Source organism: Phycodurus eques, chromosome 4, assembly GCF_024500275.1.
Source record: "Phycodurus eques isolate BA_2022a chromosome 4, UOR_Pequ_1.1, whole genome shotgun sequence".
NCBI classification, from domain to species: domain Eukaryota; kingdom Metazoa; phylum Chordata; class Actinopteri; order Syngnathiformes; family Syngnathidae; genus Phycodurus; species Phycodurus eques.
Window position 1 is genome coordinate 873,209 of NC_084528.1, and position 18,418 is coordinate 891,626.

Consider the following 18,418-nt stretch of genomic DNA (forward strand, 5'->3'; position numbering starts at 1 on the left):
TGTGCTGCTTGTATTTAGGGAGTTCGTGGTTGAGTTTAGCTTTGTTAAAGTCCCCGAGAATAATGAGGGGTGAGTCCGGGTGTTTTCTTTTTCTATTTCCTTGACTTGTTCGGCGAGCGTTAGCAATGCGGCGTTCGTGTTAGCTTGAGGCGTAATATAGACTCCAGCGAGTATGAACGATGCGAACTCACGTGGCGAGTGGAATGGTTTACAGTTCAAAAACAGCGACTCCAAATGCGGGCTGCAGTGTGTGCTGAGCACCGTGACGTCCGTACACCATTTTTCATTGATATGGAGGTATATCCCGCCGCCCTTCGTTTTCCCCGATGATTCCATGTCGCGGTCCGCTCGATGAATGTTGAAGCCGGGAAGCGTGACGGCGCCATCGGGTACAGCGTCGCAAAGCCGGGTCTCCGTGAAGCACATGGCCGCGGAACGTCCGAAGTCTTTACTGGTCTTTAACAGAAGATGAAGCTCGTCCATTTTGTTGGGTAGGGAGCGTACATTCGCGAGGTGGATCGACGGGAACGCCAATCTGTGTCCTCTCTTGCGGAGTTTCACCTGAATGCCGGCTCGCTTCCCTCTGCTTCCCTCTCGCTTCCCCTTGTAATAAAACAAATACAGAGGCAACACGTGAAACAGTATGGCAGCGATTTCAAAATAAAACCGAACCTAAAATGACTCACAACACTTGGTCCTCCATACCTGTAAGCTAGATAAGAGTATTCATTAAAAAGGAGGATGGCAACAAAGCTGTTGATGTTTAGAATATGGCAATTGAAAATTTAGATGAATTATTTTTTTTCTCTTCTCATTTCAGTTCGTAGACTGCTATCCAAAAGAATACTGATCCAAATGTTTCCCCTTCATGACAAAGAGGAACTCAAAAGACTTTCTTTTAAGTGGTACAGAAAGGTCAAGACATCCCTTCAGCCTCTTGGTAAGTAAGAGAAGGAAATAAAAACAAACCGTTCCTCCCAATCACAGTTTTCCAGGTCTCATTGTCATTGCCCACGTGACCATTGAAGTCCCCCAAGCAGGACGATGGAGTCCCCAGTGGGAATGCACTCCAGCACCCCCTCCAAGGACTCCAAAATGGGTGGGTACTCTGAACTGCTGGTTAGTGCATCGTGGACCCAAAGGCGGAGGGAGGCTGAACCCCCAATGTACAGGCGCCGAGCCGGGGAGCAATAATTATACCCACAACTGCTCGGCGTCTCTCACTGTGGGCAACTCCAGAGTGGAAGAGACTCCAACCCCTCTCGAGAGGACTGGTACCAGACCCCTAGCTGTGTGTGGAGGCAAGCTCGACTATGTTTAGTCAGAACTTTTCGACCTCAAACACCAGCTTGGGCTCCTTCCCTGCCAGAGAGGTGAGGTTCCACGTCCCTAGAGCCAGCTTCTGTAGCCGTGGATCTGACCGCCAAGGTCCCTGCCTTTAGCCACCGCCCAGTTCACAGTGCAACTGACCCCTATGTCCCCTCACACAGGTGGTGAGCCCATGTGAAGGGGGACCCACGTTTCCCTTTTGGGCTGTGCCCAGCCCCATGGGTGCAGACCCGGCCACCAGGCGCTCGCCTTTGAGCCCCTCCTCCAAGCCTGGCTCTAGTATCTGTTTGCCATGGGTGACCCTGTCAGGGGCATAATGCCCCAGACAACTTAGCTCCTAGGATCACTAGGACCCCTCCACCACGATAAGGTGACCCACGATATGGTGACACCTCAAGGAGTGTTGCTGCAGTGTTATCAAAATTTCGCATTAACGGTGTTACCAGCACTAGCTTGTGTGTGTATATGGGTGTGTGTGTGTGTGGTGTGTCTATTTGACAGCTCAGTGTTAACAGATGCCAAAGTGAAGCATCTAAAGAACAAAAATAAAATATGGCTTCAAACACATTTATACTTATTTTTACATAACACTGTATGCTCCGGGCTACAAATGGAAATGAACTGTTCAAAGTGTTCAAATGTTATTTATTTATTTATTTTGTTAATATATTTATTTATTTATTTGAACTTATCATGGAACATGTTTATTAATGGACCAAGTAGTCTATATTTTGTTTAAAAATAAATTATATTGTGTTCAACAGAAAACAAAAGTTGTTTTTAGTTACCCACATTTTTCAAAATCATAGATTTTAGATACCATGATACTACTGTATTTTTGCTCAAGGTTATCATACCTTCAGAATCTGATACTGTCCCATGCCTATTTCCAACCAATACGGATTTTATGTCGGTATCATGTTGAAATTGAAACTGGCATTTTCTATAACACACAATACAAACTCGTGGCCCGGGGGTCAGAGTCGGCCTGCCACATCATTTTATCTGGCCCGCGAAAGCAAATCAGGTGCATCGACTTTATGTTTCTTGCTAAAACACCCAAATTGCAAATTGTCTTCACTTTTAATAACGTTGAGAGCATTTTTTGTTCCCATTCCCCCTTTCAAAATGAACTGAAAAATAGTTTAACTTTTTGCTGGCTTCTGATTTTAAAAGTACTTACCCATTGCATTTTCGTATATATGTAATTTTATGAGGCAATCATACATTTATATGGGTTCACAGTCATAGCGGCGCTCCGAAGGAAACCATAACTTCGATGTAGCCTGTGACAAAAATGATGATGCTCAATTAGACTAAATGTTACTGTATTTGTACAAAGTACAAGTACTGAGACAGTGAAATGTTGTTTAGCATGTACACAAAAGTGCAAAATGTGTGTATATGAATGGCAGTATAAGATAAAAGAGATGCCTACTGTGTATGCTAGGGAAGTCCAAATCACATTTCTTTGCGTCCGAGTCTTTGATTTTAAGCATCGGCCGTTACAGTCTCATACCTACTGTGTACATACACAGTGGAACCTCAGGTTACAAGCGACCCGGTTCACGAACAATTTGGGTTACTTCCACAATTTTCGTAGAAGCATTAGCTCTAGTTACGTATTATTTTTGCTGTGCGAACGGTCTTGGTATGGGCGAACAAAAGGATCTATGTTGTCCTTCTAGTCGCGCTGCGTGACTATCATTGTTTCCATGCATAACGCATTGATGTAAGCTAAAAGGTAGTTGTCTGTTCCGTGACATAAGGCGGAAGTCTGTTACGCTTGCCTTGTAGGCGGAGGTTCCTGCCTTTGCATCCTCGATCATCCAGTTAGAAATTTAATAGCGTTTGTGATTGACGTGGTAGAAGTCTGGAAATAATTTTATTTTCATTTAAAAAATACTGTTTACAGTATGTTTATTGATTTAATTGTAACATCTCTAATTAAGACGAATGGTTAATGTTGGTGTCATCACGTAAAAATAACTCTCCACGCAGGCGTTCACGAAGCAGAAGTTCCGCCCACGCACATTCAGCCAATTTACTGAAAAAGTAAACAAAAGGCTTAATACTCAGAAATTAGAATATCAAATGTTGACATGGAAAAAGAATAATTCTGGTCTCCTGATTTATGGTCAGATTAAACAAAAAAATATTTGTTTGGCTACAGTCATGTGTCCTTTATTTTGTGTTTAAAAAAAAAAAAAAAAAAAAAAAAAAAAAAAGGCACACCTTCAACCCGAAAAACACCATCCCCACTGTCACAAATAGTGGTGGGAACCTAATGCTTTGGATGTTTTTTTAGCCAATGGACAAGGGAATCTAATCACAGAAAACGGCACCATGAAAAAGGAGCAATACATGAAGATTCTCAACAACATCATCGGCCAGTCTGCAGAGAAACAGTTGACATTTCAGAACAAGAACAACCCAAAACACATTGCAAAATTGGTGAAGAAATGGTTGGCGTAAAAAAAATATAGAGAGAGGTTTTCCAGTGCCGCAGCAAGAGTCCTGATTTGAATCCAATTGAGAATTTGTGGAGGTAGCTAAAGATCAAGGTGATGGCTAGGAGAGACACTCCAATCTGAATGTGTTGGAGCTCATTGCTAAAGATGAATGGGCAAAAATACCAGTGAAGACATGCAAAAAGTCAGCAATTATAGGAAGCGTGTGATTGCTGTAATAACCGATAAAAGTTTTTCTGTTGATTTTTAGAGAAGGGTATGAATAATTTTGGACATGCCTCGTTTTGTTCAAATGTATATAAAAGCTGATAAATACTTTTTTCCACGATGATTCATGTACATTGTCTTACAACCCCAATTCCAATGAAGTTGGGATGTTGTGTTAAACACAAATAAAAACAGTATACAATGATTTGCAACTCATGTTCTTTAATTGAATACACTACAAAGACAATGTATTTAATGTTCAAACTGATAAACTTGATTGTTTTTAGCAAATAATCATTACCTTAGAATTTTATGGCTGCAACATGTTCCAAAAAAGCTGGGACAGTTCGCAGAAAAGAAATTTGAGGAATGCTCATCAAGCACCCGTTTGGAACATCCCACAGGTGAAGAGGCTAATTGGGAACAGGTGGGTGCACTGATTGGATATAAAGGGAGCTTCCCTGAATAGCTCAGTCATTCACAAGCAAAGAATGGGCGAGCTTCACCTCTTTGTGAACAAGTGCGTGAGAAAATAGTCGAACAGTTTAAGGACAATGTTCCTCAACGTACAATTGCAAGGAATTTAGGGATTTCATTATCTACGGTCCATAATATCATCAACAGGTTCAGAGAATCTAGAGAAATCACTGCAATGAAAGCGGCAAGGCCGAAAACCAACATTGACTGCCTGTGACCTTTGATCCCTTAGGCAACACTGCATCAAAAACCGGCATCAATGTGTAAAGGATATCACCACATGGGCTCAGGAACAATTCAGAAAACCGATGTCAGTAAATATGGTTCGGCCCTACATCCATTAGTGCAACTTGAAACTCTACTATGCAAAGCAAAAGCCTTTTATCAACAACACCCAGAAACGTCGCCGGCTTCTCTGGGCCCGAGCTCATCTGAGATGGACTGAAGCAAAGTGAAAAGTGTTCTGTGGTCCGACGAGTCCACATTTCAATTTGTTTTTGGAAATTGTGGACGTTATGTCCTTCGGGCCAAAAAGGAAAAGAACCATCCGGACTGTTATGGACGCAAAGTTCAAATGCCAGCATCTGTGATGGTATGGGGCTGTTAGTGCCAATGGCCTGGGTAACTTACACATCGGTGAAGGCACCATTAATGCTGAAAGGTACATACAGGTTTTGGAGAAACATATTCTGCCATCCAAGCAACGTCTTTTTCATGGACGCGCCTGCTTATTTCAGCAAGACAATGCCAAACCACATTCTGCACATGTGAGCTTCGTGGCTTCGTAGTAAAAGAGTGTGGGTACTAGACTGGCCTGCCTGCAGTCCAGACCTGTCTCCCATTGAAAATGTGTGGCGCATTATGAAGCGTGAAATACGACAACGGAGACCCCGGACTGTTGCGTAAGTAAGTCAAAATTTGCCATGGGCTTAATTGTTGAGGTTCTCTCTTGGCGTGACCAGGTTGGATAAAATTAGAAATGAACTCATCAGATGGAAGGCCAAGGTAAATGTTTTGGAGACAAAGGTAGAGAGAGCAAACTTCGATGGTTTGGACACATCCAGTGGAAAGAGACAGTGAGTATATTGGTAGAAGGATGATGAGGATGGAGCTGCCAGGCAAGAGAGCTAAAGGGAGACGAAAGAGAAGGTTGATAGATGTAGTGAGAGAAGACATGAGGGCAGTTGGTGTTCGAGAGGAGGATGCGGGAGATAGGCTTACATGGAAGAGGATGGCACACTGTGTGTGTAACCCCTAATGGAACAAGCCGAAAGGAAAAGACGAAGACTGTATATGATGTTATAAGTCAAAGGGCGTGTGGAAAGGATGCTGGTGTGCTGTATGTTTGCTGCTTTACCCACAATTTGATTTTATTTGATTTTATCGTTTTATGCCCTTTTATTTATTTGTTTATTTATTTATTTAGTAGTCCAAGTCCTTGTCTCGCTGTTTTATCGCGGTGCTTTGTCTTTCAATTTTTTTTCTGGACCTCATATCCTATAATATCTACTGGCGGGGGACCTTAATCCTTACCTGCTATGGGCAACCCCCAGCAACTACCGGCGCCCTAGAGCCAACTATCAAATCATCTTGAATTGCCAACATTTGTCTGTCTGCTTCTGTTTTTGGGACCCCTGCCAAGACTTGCTGGCAACACTTGCCCACAAATGCTCGTTTGGCTAGCGGGTAGTGAGGCTTGGATACATCCTTCCTCCTTGGTATGCATAACAGTCATCTATTCCATCCAGCATCTCCGCTGTCTAAACTCAGCAATTAATCCTGGACCTAACCTCCCCATCCTCAAGGAGCAGGGACTTCTGCATCGCCCTTGTTAGGTAAACTGAAGTACTCGGAAATAGGTTGTCTATCACCAGCAGCCTGACTAGTGCATCCCATCCATGTGAACTTCCATCACACAACGTACGTGTCATTAGAGTACTGCTGCCCCTGGGCTATTTCACACCAAGCTGAACGGAAGACGTGGAGTGAATCACATCCTCCTCTGGCCTTTAGAAAGAGTCACAACCACCAACTATTCACCAACAGTCAAAATTTGACTTTTAAGGCACACGGTGTGCCAGTGGAGTTAAGGAGGTCTTTGAAATATTTGGCCCACCAATTCACAGCATCCCAAGTTGAGGTCAGCAGTGCCCCAACCCCACTACACACAGTGTTGATGGTGCACTGCTTCCCCGCCTTGAGACACTGGATGGTGGATCAAAATTTCCTCGAAGCCGTCCGGCAATTGTTCTCCATGGCCACACCGAACTCCTACCACAACCCGAGTTTTTGCCTCAGCAACCACCAAAGCTCCTGAGACGTCACATTCCTGACCAGAATTTCCTCGAAGCCATCCAGAAGTTGTTCTCAATGGCCTCACAAGAATCCTCCCCCGCCGGAGTTTTTGCCTCAGCGACCACCAAAGCTGCGTTCACTTTGCCAGCCGGTAACCATCGGCTGCCTCTGGCGTTCCACAGGCCAAAACGGCCTGATAGGGCTCCTTCTTTAGCTTTATGGCATCCCTAACAATGGTGTCCACCAACAGGTTCATGGATTGCCGCCACGAGTCACCGACAATCTTACGGCCACAGCTCCGGTCGGCCGCCTCGGCAAAAGAGGCGCGGAACATGGTCCACTCGGACTCAATGTCCCCCGAGACATGGGTGAAGTTCTGCCGGAGGTGGCAGTTGAAACTCCTTCTGACAGGGGATTCTGCCAGACGTCCCCAGCAGACCCTCACAATAGGTTTGGGCCTGCACAACCTTCAATAATAAAATATTAAATCATTATAAAAAATAGTCATCTTAAGTGCTATTTACCTACACAATACCAGTTAAATCCAACACACACTACATTACATTACATCATTCTGTTGAGAGTCTTGATGGACATAGGGATACAAGAGTGTTTGTTAGCTGTTCAACCTGCTCCAAGGATCTCTAAACCTCCTACCAGAGGGTAGCAGCTGGAACTGCTAGAAAATGTGTTGGGTCAGAGACATATTTTCTTCGCCTGTGTGATAATAGACTGTTCATAGTGGTGGGTTATCTTTAAGACCCATGATTGTAATTACTTGAAAAAACAGATGGCCAGTCTATGCCTTGAGCTGCACCGAGTGATTACCATATCACGCTAAAATTCCATATTGAATTATACTCTCAATCAAGGCATGATAAAACAACAGGATTAACTTCTGCTCAACACCAAAGACCCTCAGTCTGTGCAAAAAAAATATAGTCTCTGTTGCAATCTAGAGCAGAAACTGTCCACATGGGCCCTCCACCTAAGTGCATTAGGGGTGCATCAGGGTGGACTCTTTTACAGTCGTTTGTATATACTGTGAAAAGCACTCTTTATAGGGGTGTGTAGACTTATATCCAGTTTGATCAATCTAATTCCTGTCTTTCTTTCAGATGACATCAGGCACTACTTTGGAGAGGGTCTGGCTCTCTACTTTGGCTTCCTGGAGTACTTCACAATGGCCCTGGTCCCACTGGCCCTTATCGGGATGCTCTACTGTCAGTTTGACTGGGAGAATTATGACAAATATGTTTTCTTTGCCGTTTTCAATCTTATCTGGTGCACTGTTATCCTTGAGGTAGGAAAGCATTTTCAACTTGCCTGTCTATAGTTGAAATATATTACATTTGGATTATATTACAAGTTGAATTAACTACTGTGATTTAGTGTGCATAATTAAAATGACAAATAAGTGTAATGTGAAAGCATATATTATTACATGATCATGTGATGATGATAATGATGAATTACTGAATGATTATTTGAACCTTCCCTCTCCTAGTTATGGAAGCGGTGCAGTGCCTCTCTAGCCTATCACTGGGGCACACTGAGCAGAAAGAAGGTATTTGAAGAACCACGGCCTGGTTTCCATGGCATTCTTGGGTTTAACCCAGTGACAGGGCGAGAAGAGCCTCTGTACCCCAAGGCCAAGCGGCAGCTCCGTATCTACCTTGTGTCCCTCCCCTTTGTCCTGCTCTGTCTCTACCTTTCCCTCTATGTCATGATGATCTACTTTCAGATGGAAGGATGGGCTCTGATGCTCCATGATAGGGACCCTACTTTCTGGACCGAAATACTATTGTTCATTCCTGGGATTATCTATGCTGTGGTCATAGAGGTTATGAATCTCATCTACAGATATGTTGCAGAGTTCCTCACAGAGTGGGGTAAGTTATTATTGGCAAATTATTTATGCATTATAAAGACCATTTGTATTTTCAATTACAGAAAGTTTATAGAGATGCTATTGCATGCCATTTAAACAAGAATACGTTTACACAAAATCTATACTAATTTAACAGTGGAACTAGTAGAATGCAGCCGTTTCTAATTTCCAATTTAAATCATGCCATATTCCTTCCACAGTTGGCATTTGTGTTTTTACATTTTAGAGCGAAACTTAAAATGTTTCTTTAAAAGTTCCTGTGGAGTTTATAAAAGTTTTAATTAGGGATGTCCCGATCCGATCACGAGATCGAAAATCAGGGTCGTTCGTGTGATTTTCAATTGATTATCGGGTGAAAAAGATCGGTTTTGTCCATTTTCTGAAATTTTAAGGGTTACAAAGTGACAAAATTACCCAGAGGTACAAAGATCTTGCCAAATGGAACAGTAATAGCTTTGTTTTATATTACAACCCCAATTCCAATGAAGTTGGTACGTTGTGTTAAACAAGAATAAAAACAGGATACAATGATTTGCAAATCATGTTCAACCTATATTTAATCGAATACACTACAAAGACAAGATATTTAATGTTCAAAATGATAAACGTGATCATTTTTAGCAAATAATCATTAATTTAGAATTTTATGTCTGCAACACGTCCAAAAAAAGATGGGACAGGTGGGAAAAAAGATTTGAGGAATGCTCATCAAACACCTGTTTGGAACATCCCACAGGTGATCAGGCTAATTGGGAACAGGTGGGTGCACTGATTGGGTATAAAGGGAGCTTCCCTGAATTGCTCATCCATTCACAAGCAAAGAATGGGCGAGGTTCACCTCTTTGTGAACAAGTGCGTGAGAAAATAGGCGAACAGTTTAAGGATAATGTTCCTCAACATACAATTGCGAGGAATTTATGGATTTCATCATCTACGGTCCATGATATCATCAAAAGGTTCAGAGAAACTGCAGAAATCACTGCATGTAAGCGGCAAGGCCGAAAACCAACATTGAATGCCCGTGACCTTTGATCCCTCAGGCGGCACTGCATCAAAAACCGACATCAATGTGTAAAGGATATGACCGCACTTCAGAAAACCAATGTCAGTAAATATAGTTCGGCGCAACATCCGTAAGTGCAACTTGAAACTACTATGCAAAGCAAAAGCCATTTATCAACGCCGCCGGCTTCTCTGGGCACGAGTGTGTTCTGTGGTCCGACGAGTCCACATTTCAAATTGTTTTTGGAAATTGTGGACGTCGTGTCCTCCGGGCCAAAGAGGAAAAGAAACATCCGAACTGTTATGGATGCAAAGTTCAAAAGCCAGCATCTGTGATGGTATGGGCCTGTGTTAGTGCCAATGGCATGGGTAACTTACACATCTGTAAAGGCATCATTAAAAGTACATACAGCTTTTGGAGAAACATATGCTGCCATCCAAGCAGCGTCTTTTTCATGGACGCCCCTGTTTATTTCAGCAAGACAATAACACATTCTGCACGTGTTACAACAGTGTGGCTTCGTAGTAAAAGAGTGCGGGTAGTAGACTGGCATCCCATTGAAAATGTGTGGTGCATGATGAAGTATAAAATACGACAACGCAGAACCCGGACTGTTGAACAGCTGAAGCTGTACATCAAGCAAGAATGGGAAAGAATTCCACCTACAAAGCTTCAACAATTAGTGTCCTCAGTTCCCAAACGTTTATTGAATGTTTTTAAAAGAAAAGGTGATGTAACACAGTGGTAAACATGACCCTGTCCCAGCTTTTTGGGAACGTGTTGCGGCCATAAAATTCAAAGTTAATGATTATTTGCTAAAAACAATAAAGTTTATCAGTTTGAAAATTAAATATCTTGTCTTTATAGTGTATTCAACTAAATATAGGTCGAACATGATTTGCAAATCATTGTATTCTGTTCTTATTTGTTTAATGCAACGTCCCAACTTCATTGGAATTGGGGTTGTACACAATGTACATTTTCTGTTTGTTTTGGTACCAGTATTTACTGTAATTACTAACATACTGTAACTACTTCCCATTGGCTCACCACCTGTGGGAGGGGCCATAGGGGTCGGGTGCAGTGCGAGCTGGGCGGTGGGCGAAGGCAGGTACATTGGCAATCTGATCCCCGGCTACAGAAGCTGACTCTAGGGACGTGGAATGTCACCTCTCTGGCAGGGAAGGAGCCCGAGCTGGTGTGTGAGGTCAAGAAGTTCTGAATAGATCCAGTCGAACTCGCCTCCACACACAAGTTTGGGCTCTGGTACCAGTCCGCTCAAGATGGGTTGGACTCTCTTCCACTCTGGAGTTGCCCATGGTGAGAGGCACCAAGTAGGTGTGGGTATACTTATTGCCCCCCGACTCGGCGCCTGTACGTTGGGGTTCACCCCGGTGGACGAGAGGGTAGCCTCCCTCCGCCTTTGGGTGGGGGGGACGGGTCCTGACTGTTGTTTGTGCCTATGCACCAAACAGCTGTTCAGAGTACCCACCTTTTTTGGAGTCCTTGGAAGGGGTGTGAGAGAGCGCTCCCACTGTGGACTCCATCGTTCTGCTGGGGGACTTCAATGGTCACGTGGGCAATGACAGTGAGACCTGGAATGGCGTGATTGGGAGGAACGGCCGTCCCGATCAGAACCCAACCGGTGTTCTGTTATTGGACTTCTGTGCTCATCACCGATTGTCCATAACGAACACCATGTTCAAGCATAAGGGTGTCCACACGTGCACTTGGCACCAGGACACCCTAGGAAGATGCCGGTCCGACCTGGCAGGCCCAAACGTATTGTGAGGGTCTGCTTGGAACGTCTGGCAGAATCCCCTGTCAGAAGGAGTTTCAACTGCCACTTCCGGCAGAACTTCACCCATGTCTTGGGGGACATTGAGTCCGAGTGGACCATGTTGCGCGCCTCTTTTGCCGAGGCGGCTGACCGGAGCTGTGGCCATAAGGTTGTCGTGCCTGTCGTGGCGGCAATCCCACCAACGGTGAGGGATGCCGTCAAGCTGAAGAAGGAAAACTATCGGCCTTTTTGGCCTGTGGGACTCCTGAGGCAGGTGATGGGTACCGGCTGGCCAAGCGGAATACAGCTTTGGTGGTCGCTGAAGCAAAAACCCGGGCATGGGAGGAGTTCGGTGAGGCCATGGAAAAAGACTTTCGGAGGGCTTCGAAAAAATTCTGGTCCAGCATTCAGCGTATCAGGAGGGGAAAGCAGTGCACCACCAACACTGTGTATAGTGGGGATGGGGCGCTGTTGACCTCGACTCGGGACGTTGTGAGTCGGTGGGGAGAATACTTCGAAGACCTCCTCAACTCCACCGACACGTCTCCCCATGACGAAGCAGAGTCTGGGATCTCTGAGGCAGGCTCTCCTCTCTTTGGGGTTGAGGTCACCGAGGTGGTTAAAAACCTCCTCGGTGACAAGGCCCCGGGGGTGGATGAGATTCGCCTGGAATTCTTAAAGGCCCTGGATGTTGTGTGGCTGTCCTGGTTGACACGCCTCTGCAACATCGCGTGGACTGTAGAGAGGTTCAAAAAGACCCAAAATTACTGTTGAATTACTGTTGGCACAAGGAAAACAGTGAGTTATGTACTCTGCCGTCATGGCCTGTATGCATGACCCCATTGCTGGAAAAAAAAAAAGCATGTCAGACCTGTTTAAAGTTTGAAGAACAACATTTGGACAAGCCAGTTAAATACTGGGAGAATATAGTTTGGTTGGATGATTGAACTTTTTGGATGCCATAATGCACACCACGTTTGGAGGAGAAATGGCACTGCACATCACCCTAAAAACACCATACCAATAGTGAAGTTCGGAGGTGGAAACATCATGGTGTGTGGGGCTGCTTTTTAGCAAACGGCACTGGTAAACCTCACATTATTGAAGGATGAATGGGCAAATGTACCGAGACATTCTTGACAAAAATCTGCTGCCATCTATGAGGATGATGAAAATGAAACAAGGGTGGACATTTCAGCAGGATAATGATCCAAAACATACTGCCAAGAAAACTCTCAATTGGTTTCAAAGAAAAACAATAAAGCAGCTAGAACGGCCCAGCTCATCACTTGACTTGAATCCAATTGAAAATCTGGAAAGAACTGAAACTCAAGGTCCATAAAAGAAGCCCACGGAACCTTCAAGATTTGAAGACTGATTGTGTGGAGGAATGGGCCAAAATAACCCCAGAGCAATGCATGCGACTATTTTCTCCATGCAGGAGGTGTCTTGAAGCTGTCATTGCAAACAATTAAATACCAGTTGGCGTGTTCAATATCCATCCATTTTCTGAGCCGCTTCTCCTCACTCGGGTCGTGAACGAACAGATGAGGTCGACCTGAACAGATTTAGTTTGACCTTCAAGGTTTCACTGTATCCTGTATGTTTTGTGCACTGTGGGTTGGGATACCCAGAGAAGCATAGGGAGATCATGCAATTGGCACACAGATCAGCCAGAGCTGATGTTCTTGTCATGATCCTGTGTTCTGTTGCTGACACTCTGTTTTCTTCCAGGCTATGGGCCTGCTGACACTCAGTATCTTTCCATTCCCTGGCCATGGTGAATGGGCAGAGCCTCTGCCGCAGACCTGCCTGGCATCATGATTAGTTAGGTTGTTAAGTGCCAGAGAGATGGGAGCTAGTTGTCGGAATATTGTTGCTCCTAGTCATTATCTGTTCGATCGTGTGTTTTATGTCCGGGTTTCGTCTCGCACTTGTTTCCCCTCGTAACTATTTTGGGTTTTTCTTAGTCCTAGTATTACAGTATCGTTTCTTGTCTAGATTAGACTTTGCTATCTCGTTTCTGCCCAGTTCTCTGGACTTGTGTAAGCCAGGAACTGCACCCTTAATTGTTTTGTTACTCCTTTGTTTTATCGGCAACTATCTTCATCTTGCTCCTCCGATCCAGCTCTGGTGTGTTTTTGTTTATTGTAATTCACATCAGCCATTTGCTGCTTAGTTTTCATTATTGTATTGTCCTTGCTCACGTTGTTCGTGCACCCTTGGTTGAATAACTAAATTGTTTATTTCCTCTTATTTTTGTGTTTGCTCTACTTTGGCGTTCAAAATTCTGTACAGGCGATAGTGAGAGAATATTCCGGCCATCAGCATGGACCCCGCAGAAGCTAAGCAATTACGCAAGGAAATGAAATTACCAATTAAGGGAAGTTGGTAGGAGAGAATGAGCAACCAATAAAGGAGTTTGTAGTGGCGATAAGTTCTCTTACTAGCTCCTTAGGATCTTTCGATCGAGCAGATTTGTGCTCAATTGACCATGACAAGGGTTACTTTCGACATGTCTGCCACGCCATCCACCACCTCCGTGACACCGGTACTCAACACGTCTACCACTCGGGAACCCAACATCTGGCATCTGAACCGCTACAGGGGGGAACCTGGCGGTTGTCGGCAGTTCCTTCCTCCTTAGAAAAATAAAGTGGTGGATATTATGAGCTTGTCCATCGACAAGGCTGCTGATTGGGCCGTGAGTATTGGTAACTAATAAACTGGAGTTGCGTTAATTTTTTTTTTTTGTCCTTCCTCGCCGATATGGAGAGTTTTTGACTACGGGTTGTTACGGGTAAAGAGGCAGGAAGTAGAATTTTGGACTGCACACAAGGGGTTCAAACCTTTGCTGATTTTTCTATATCATTCTGTATTTTTGCCTTTGGAGAGTGGCTGTGATGAAAGAGATCTCTGCAGCATTTTTCGACAGGGTTTCAGCCCTTTGAGTGAAGGATGAGTTGGCAGCGTGTAATGAGACCTCTGGGTTGAAGGAACTCATCAACCTTGCTGTCTGGCTGGACAGCCGGCTATGAGAGCGTGAGAGGGAGTGTGTGGTTGAAGGAGGTGACCAACCTGCTGTTGACCCCTTGTCACAGAGTTCAACAGACCAAGAGTCAGTACTGTCGGTCATCAGGTTCCGGGTTCCTCACTGCATTTGTGACCACATTTGCCGCTGAGGAAGGCTAGGAGGCACGTCGTCTCTCAGCCACAAAACGTAGCCGACGGATGTGGCTACGCATGTGCCGCGACTGTGGCCTCCTGGGACATCAAGCTGCTGGCTGTCTATAGAGGCCTTGTCCGAACTCGAGCAGTTCTAGAAAACATCAGGCTAATGCCCAACATTGCTGTACAGTGACTCGTCAGCCCTGCGATCCCTCCCGTCCTTCTGCTGGATCCTGTGAGTATCCCTTGAAGGATGACACACTAAAGAGAACTCTCGTCACACAAAAAAATAGACTAAAACTTAATGGGGTCGTTTCCTTTGGTGGGCTTAGTGTCAAGGCCACCGCTTTGGTTGACTCTTGAGCCGATGACTATTTTCTGGACATTTCGGTGGTACAGTTTCTTAATTGTTCGGTTAACAAACTTGAGGTTCGTAAGAGTGTAAATTATGTTGATGGGTGTCTCCTGGTGATTGTGACTCATAAGACCAAGACTCTTTCATTGCCAAGTACTCTGTAATCATCGTGAGTCTATTAGTTTTTTCGTCATGCCGTCTCAGTCAGCGCCAGCAGTTTTAGGCATGACTTGGCTCAAATTACACAATCCGCAATACACCGCAGATTACAAATTGGAGTCCATTTTGCCATTCGCATTGACTTTTGTCCGCTAAGTCTTCCGCCCTATCCTCAGTTGAGGAGGTAGAAGAAATCAATTTGACCAATGTTCCTTCTCACTCACTCATCAGTTTGGCTACTGGAATATCGCCATTTAAGACTGTGTACAGATACCAAGCCCCTGTGTTTCCCTAGCACGTGAGTGAGGCATCCATTCCCTCGGTCCACTTTCATCTTCGGCGAGCTCGTCGTCTCTGACGGGATGCACGTGCTGCCCTGTCCCGTACTCGCCATCGTTGGCTTGCGGACCGGCATCAGATCCCTTCCCCTGATTACTGTCCTGGGCAGGAGGTGTGTATTTCGACACAAGACATGTACCTGGCTGGGATTTCGCGTAAGATGGGTCCCGCGTTCATTGACCCGTTCAAGGTTGTGTTCGTCGTCAGTCCTACGGCTGTCAAGCGCTTACTGCTGCCATCTCTCAAGAGCCACCCGGTGTTCCACATGCCGCTGCTCAAATCTGGCAGCTCCATTCCACTGTGCCCTCCGTCGGTGCCTCCTCCTCCATGCGTGGTCGATGGTGAGATCTATTTTGGACTCCAGAAGGAGGAGCAGGGGGGTGCAGAACTTGGTCAACTGGGAGTGTTATAGTCCTGAGGAGCGGTCCTGGATCCCTCGCTCCTGGATCTGTCCCTCGTTCTGGACTTCCACTCTCTCCATCCTTCAAAACCGAGGAAGCCGCCAGAGGGCGTCCGTTGACGTGGGGGTACTATCATGAGCCTGTGTTATGTTGCTGACACTGTATTTTTCCACGCTATGGGCCTGCTGACACTCAATATTTTTCCATTCCCTGTCCATGGTGGATGAGCGGAGCCTCCAGTACACACCTGCCTGGCATCATAATGAGTTAGGTTCAGTGTCAAGTCTCTCTTAGCCCAGGCTCCCATGTACCTTTAGGCACTGTGAGAGTCCTGACCAGCTCTCCGTTTAAAGGGTTAAAGCGCCCCGTTGTCCCTGCGTATTACACATTGGACCGTAAACGGCGACGGGAGCTTGCTTAAGCCGGTGTCTGGAATGTTTCGCCTCGGTTCTCACCGCAATCAATGAAGCGTCGGTCCCGCTTATGTTTGGCGTCACCGTCACAGAGTAACCTTAGTAGACGTTGGGTGAAACGCTAACCACGCTCCTTTGAAGCTGCTCCCTTCCTATTGACTTCTTGCACTTTGAATGACCTAGGATATTTAGACGGTCTTGGTTCGACAGTCAGGACCCCTTGTTGTTTAAATTATAGCCGAAACAACCTTTCAAGAATAGGGGTAAAATATTTATGAGCTGTGGATAAAGTGTTGTTATTTCTGCTAACATTAATTACAATGTGCTCATTACTCTTAAAATAAAATAGATTCTCTGAGATAAAAACCAAAGCAGCAGTTTAAGGCAACAGTAACATTCAGTCTCTTTTGTTGGTAAATGAAAACAGTCCAAAATATTAAAATTTAAAACATGAAAATAATAATGAAAAAGTAAATGAGTATTTGACTTGGCCAGAAACATCAAATAATAAAAAAAACAATGAATTTCACAGGACCTATAAATGAAACCTATAAATGAAAATATTCCAGGCCGATTCTTTGAGATGAAAACCAAATCAGTCCAAAATGTGAAAATTCAAAACATGAAAATAATGATGAAAATAAAAATACTCAATGAGTACTTGACTCGGCCAGAAACATCAACTAATCAAAATTAATGAAAATCACAGAAATTAACTGTAAATTAAACATCTACTCACTCATAAATGAGATACAATGTTCCAGGCCAATTCTCTGAGATGAAAACCAGAACAATCCAAAAACATCAGGGCAAAAGTTGGTAACATTTAGAGTCTCTTATGTTGGTAAATGAAAACAGGCCAAAACGAGAAAATTCAATATCCTTAAATATACAACATGACACAAAATACTTAATTTGCAACATTTTCTTGTCAATTCCCACTTGTACACTGAAAGGTCCTACAACTTCATCATCTTTTCTCACAAATACCTGTGTGGGCACAGATAATTGTGGGTCCCTAACTTTTAGTTACCAGAAATATTTGTAATAAGCTGTTACAGGTTAAATATGTTTGCTAATATGCATTAAGCAAGCAAATGAGTATAAGACTGTATCGGCATGTCTGTTTAAAACACGTCATGACCTGTTAGATCTTCACTTTGGCAGCATCCGGTGGACATTTTCGGTACATCTGGTTTATCATAAAAATGTTTTCATGGACTTGTACCCAATCTTTAATTTTAGACATTCGTACGATCAATTATACTAATTAAGGCATAATTTATACTATCATTTATACTAATATTTTCCCTTAGTTTATGCCACCACTCAACAGTTCTTAACAGCCAGAGAGATGTCAGGCTGTTGCCGGAATATTGTTGGTCGTAGTAGTCATTGCCTGTTCGAACGTTGGTTTTACGTCCACGTTTCGTCTCAAACTTTTTTCCCCTCCTATTTCCGGTTTTCCTTAGTCCTAGTATTGGGTCTTTTTCTTGTGTAGATGAGACTTTGCTATCTTGTTTCTGACCAGTTCTCTGGGCTTGTGTAATCCAGGAACTGCACCCTTAATTATTTGATTATTCCTTTGTTTTATCGGTGAATAGCTTCCATCGCGCTCTTTGGTGTGTTTTTGTATATTATAGTTCCCGTCAGCCTTTTGCTACTTTGTTCGTGTACCCTTGGTTGAATAAAGAAATTGCTCTCATTTCTGTGTTGGCTCTGCTTTGGGGTTCAAAATTCTGTACACGCGATCGTGACAGTTCTAACCCAAATGCTTCTTTCTGTGAAACAACCATGCTGACCACTCAAGCGCTGTGCTTCCAGTTGTTGTTGGGGTTTTTTCACACTGAGGTCCAAAAGTGTTTGGACAAGGGTTTTCTTGATGACTTTGCCTTTATACACCACAATTCTTCTACATATCCCAGCTTAAGCAGGGAAGGCCAGACTACCCTCTCCCCAGCCACTTCGTCCAGCTCTTCCGGAGGGATCCTGAGGCTCTCCCAGGGCAGTCGAGAGAAGTAGTCTCTCCAGTGTGTCCTGTTTTGTCCCTGGGGCCTCCTACTGGCAGGACATGTTCTGAACACATCACCAGGGGATGGATCCATGGGGTAACCAAACAAGATGTCCGGG

At 44.3% G+C, this 18,418-nt stretch overlaps 1 protein-coding gene across 7 annotated transcripts in view; it reads left to right on the top strand.

Annotated features, from left to right (window-relative positions):
- The window catches only part of ano10a (anoctamin 10a), a 105,606-nt gene that overhangs the window by 51,424 nt on the left and 35,764 nt on the right, over positions 1 to 18,418 (top strand). For all 7 annotated transcript variants that reach the window (XM_061673603.1, XM_061673600.1, XM_061673599.1 and 4 more), the window contains 3 exons: positions 821 to 940; positions 7,898 to 8,082; positions 8,287 to 8,671. In XM_061673603.1, the coding sequence (XP_061529587.1) occupies positions 821 to 940; positions 7,898 to 8,082; positions 8,287 to 8,671 (690 nt within the window). The remainder of the gene's footprint in view (positions 1 to 820; positions 941 to 7,897; positions 8,083 to 8,286; positions 8,672 to 18,418) is intronic.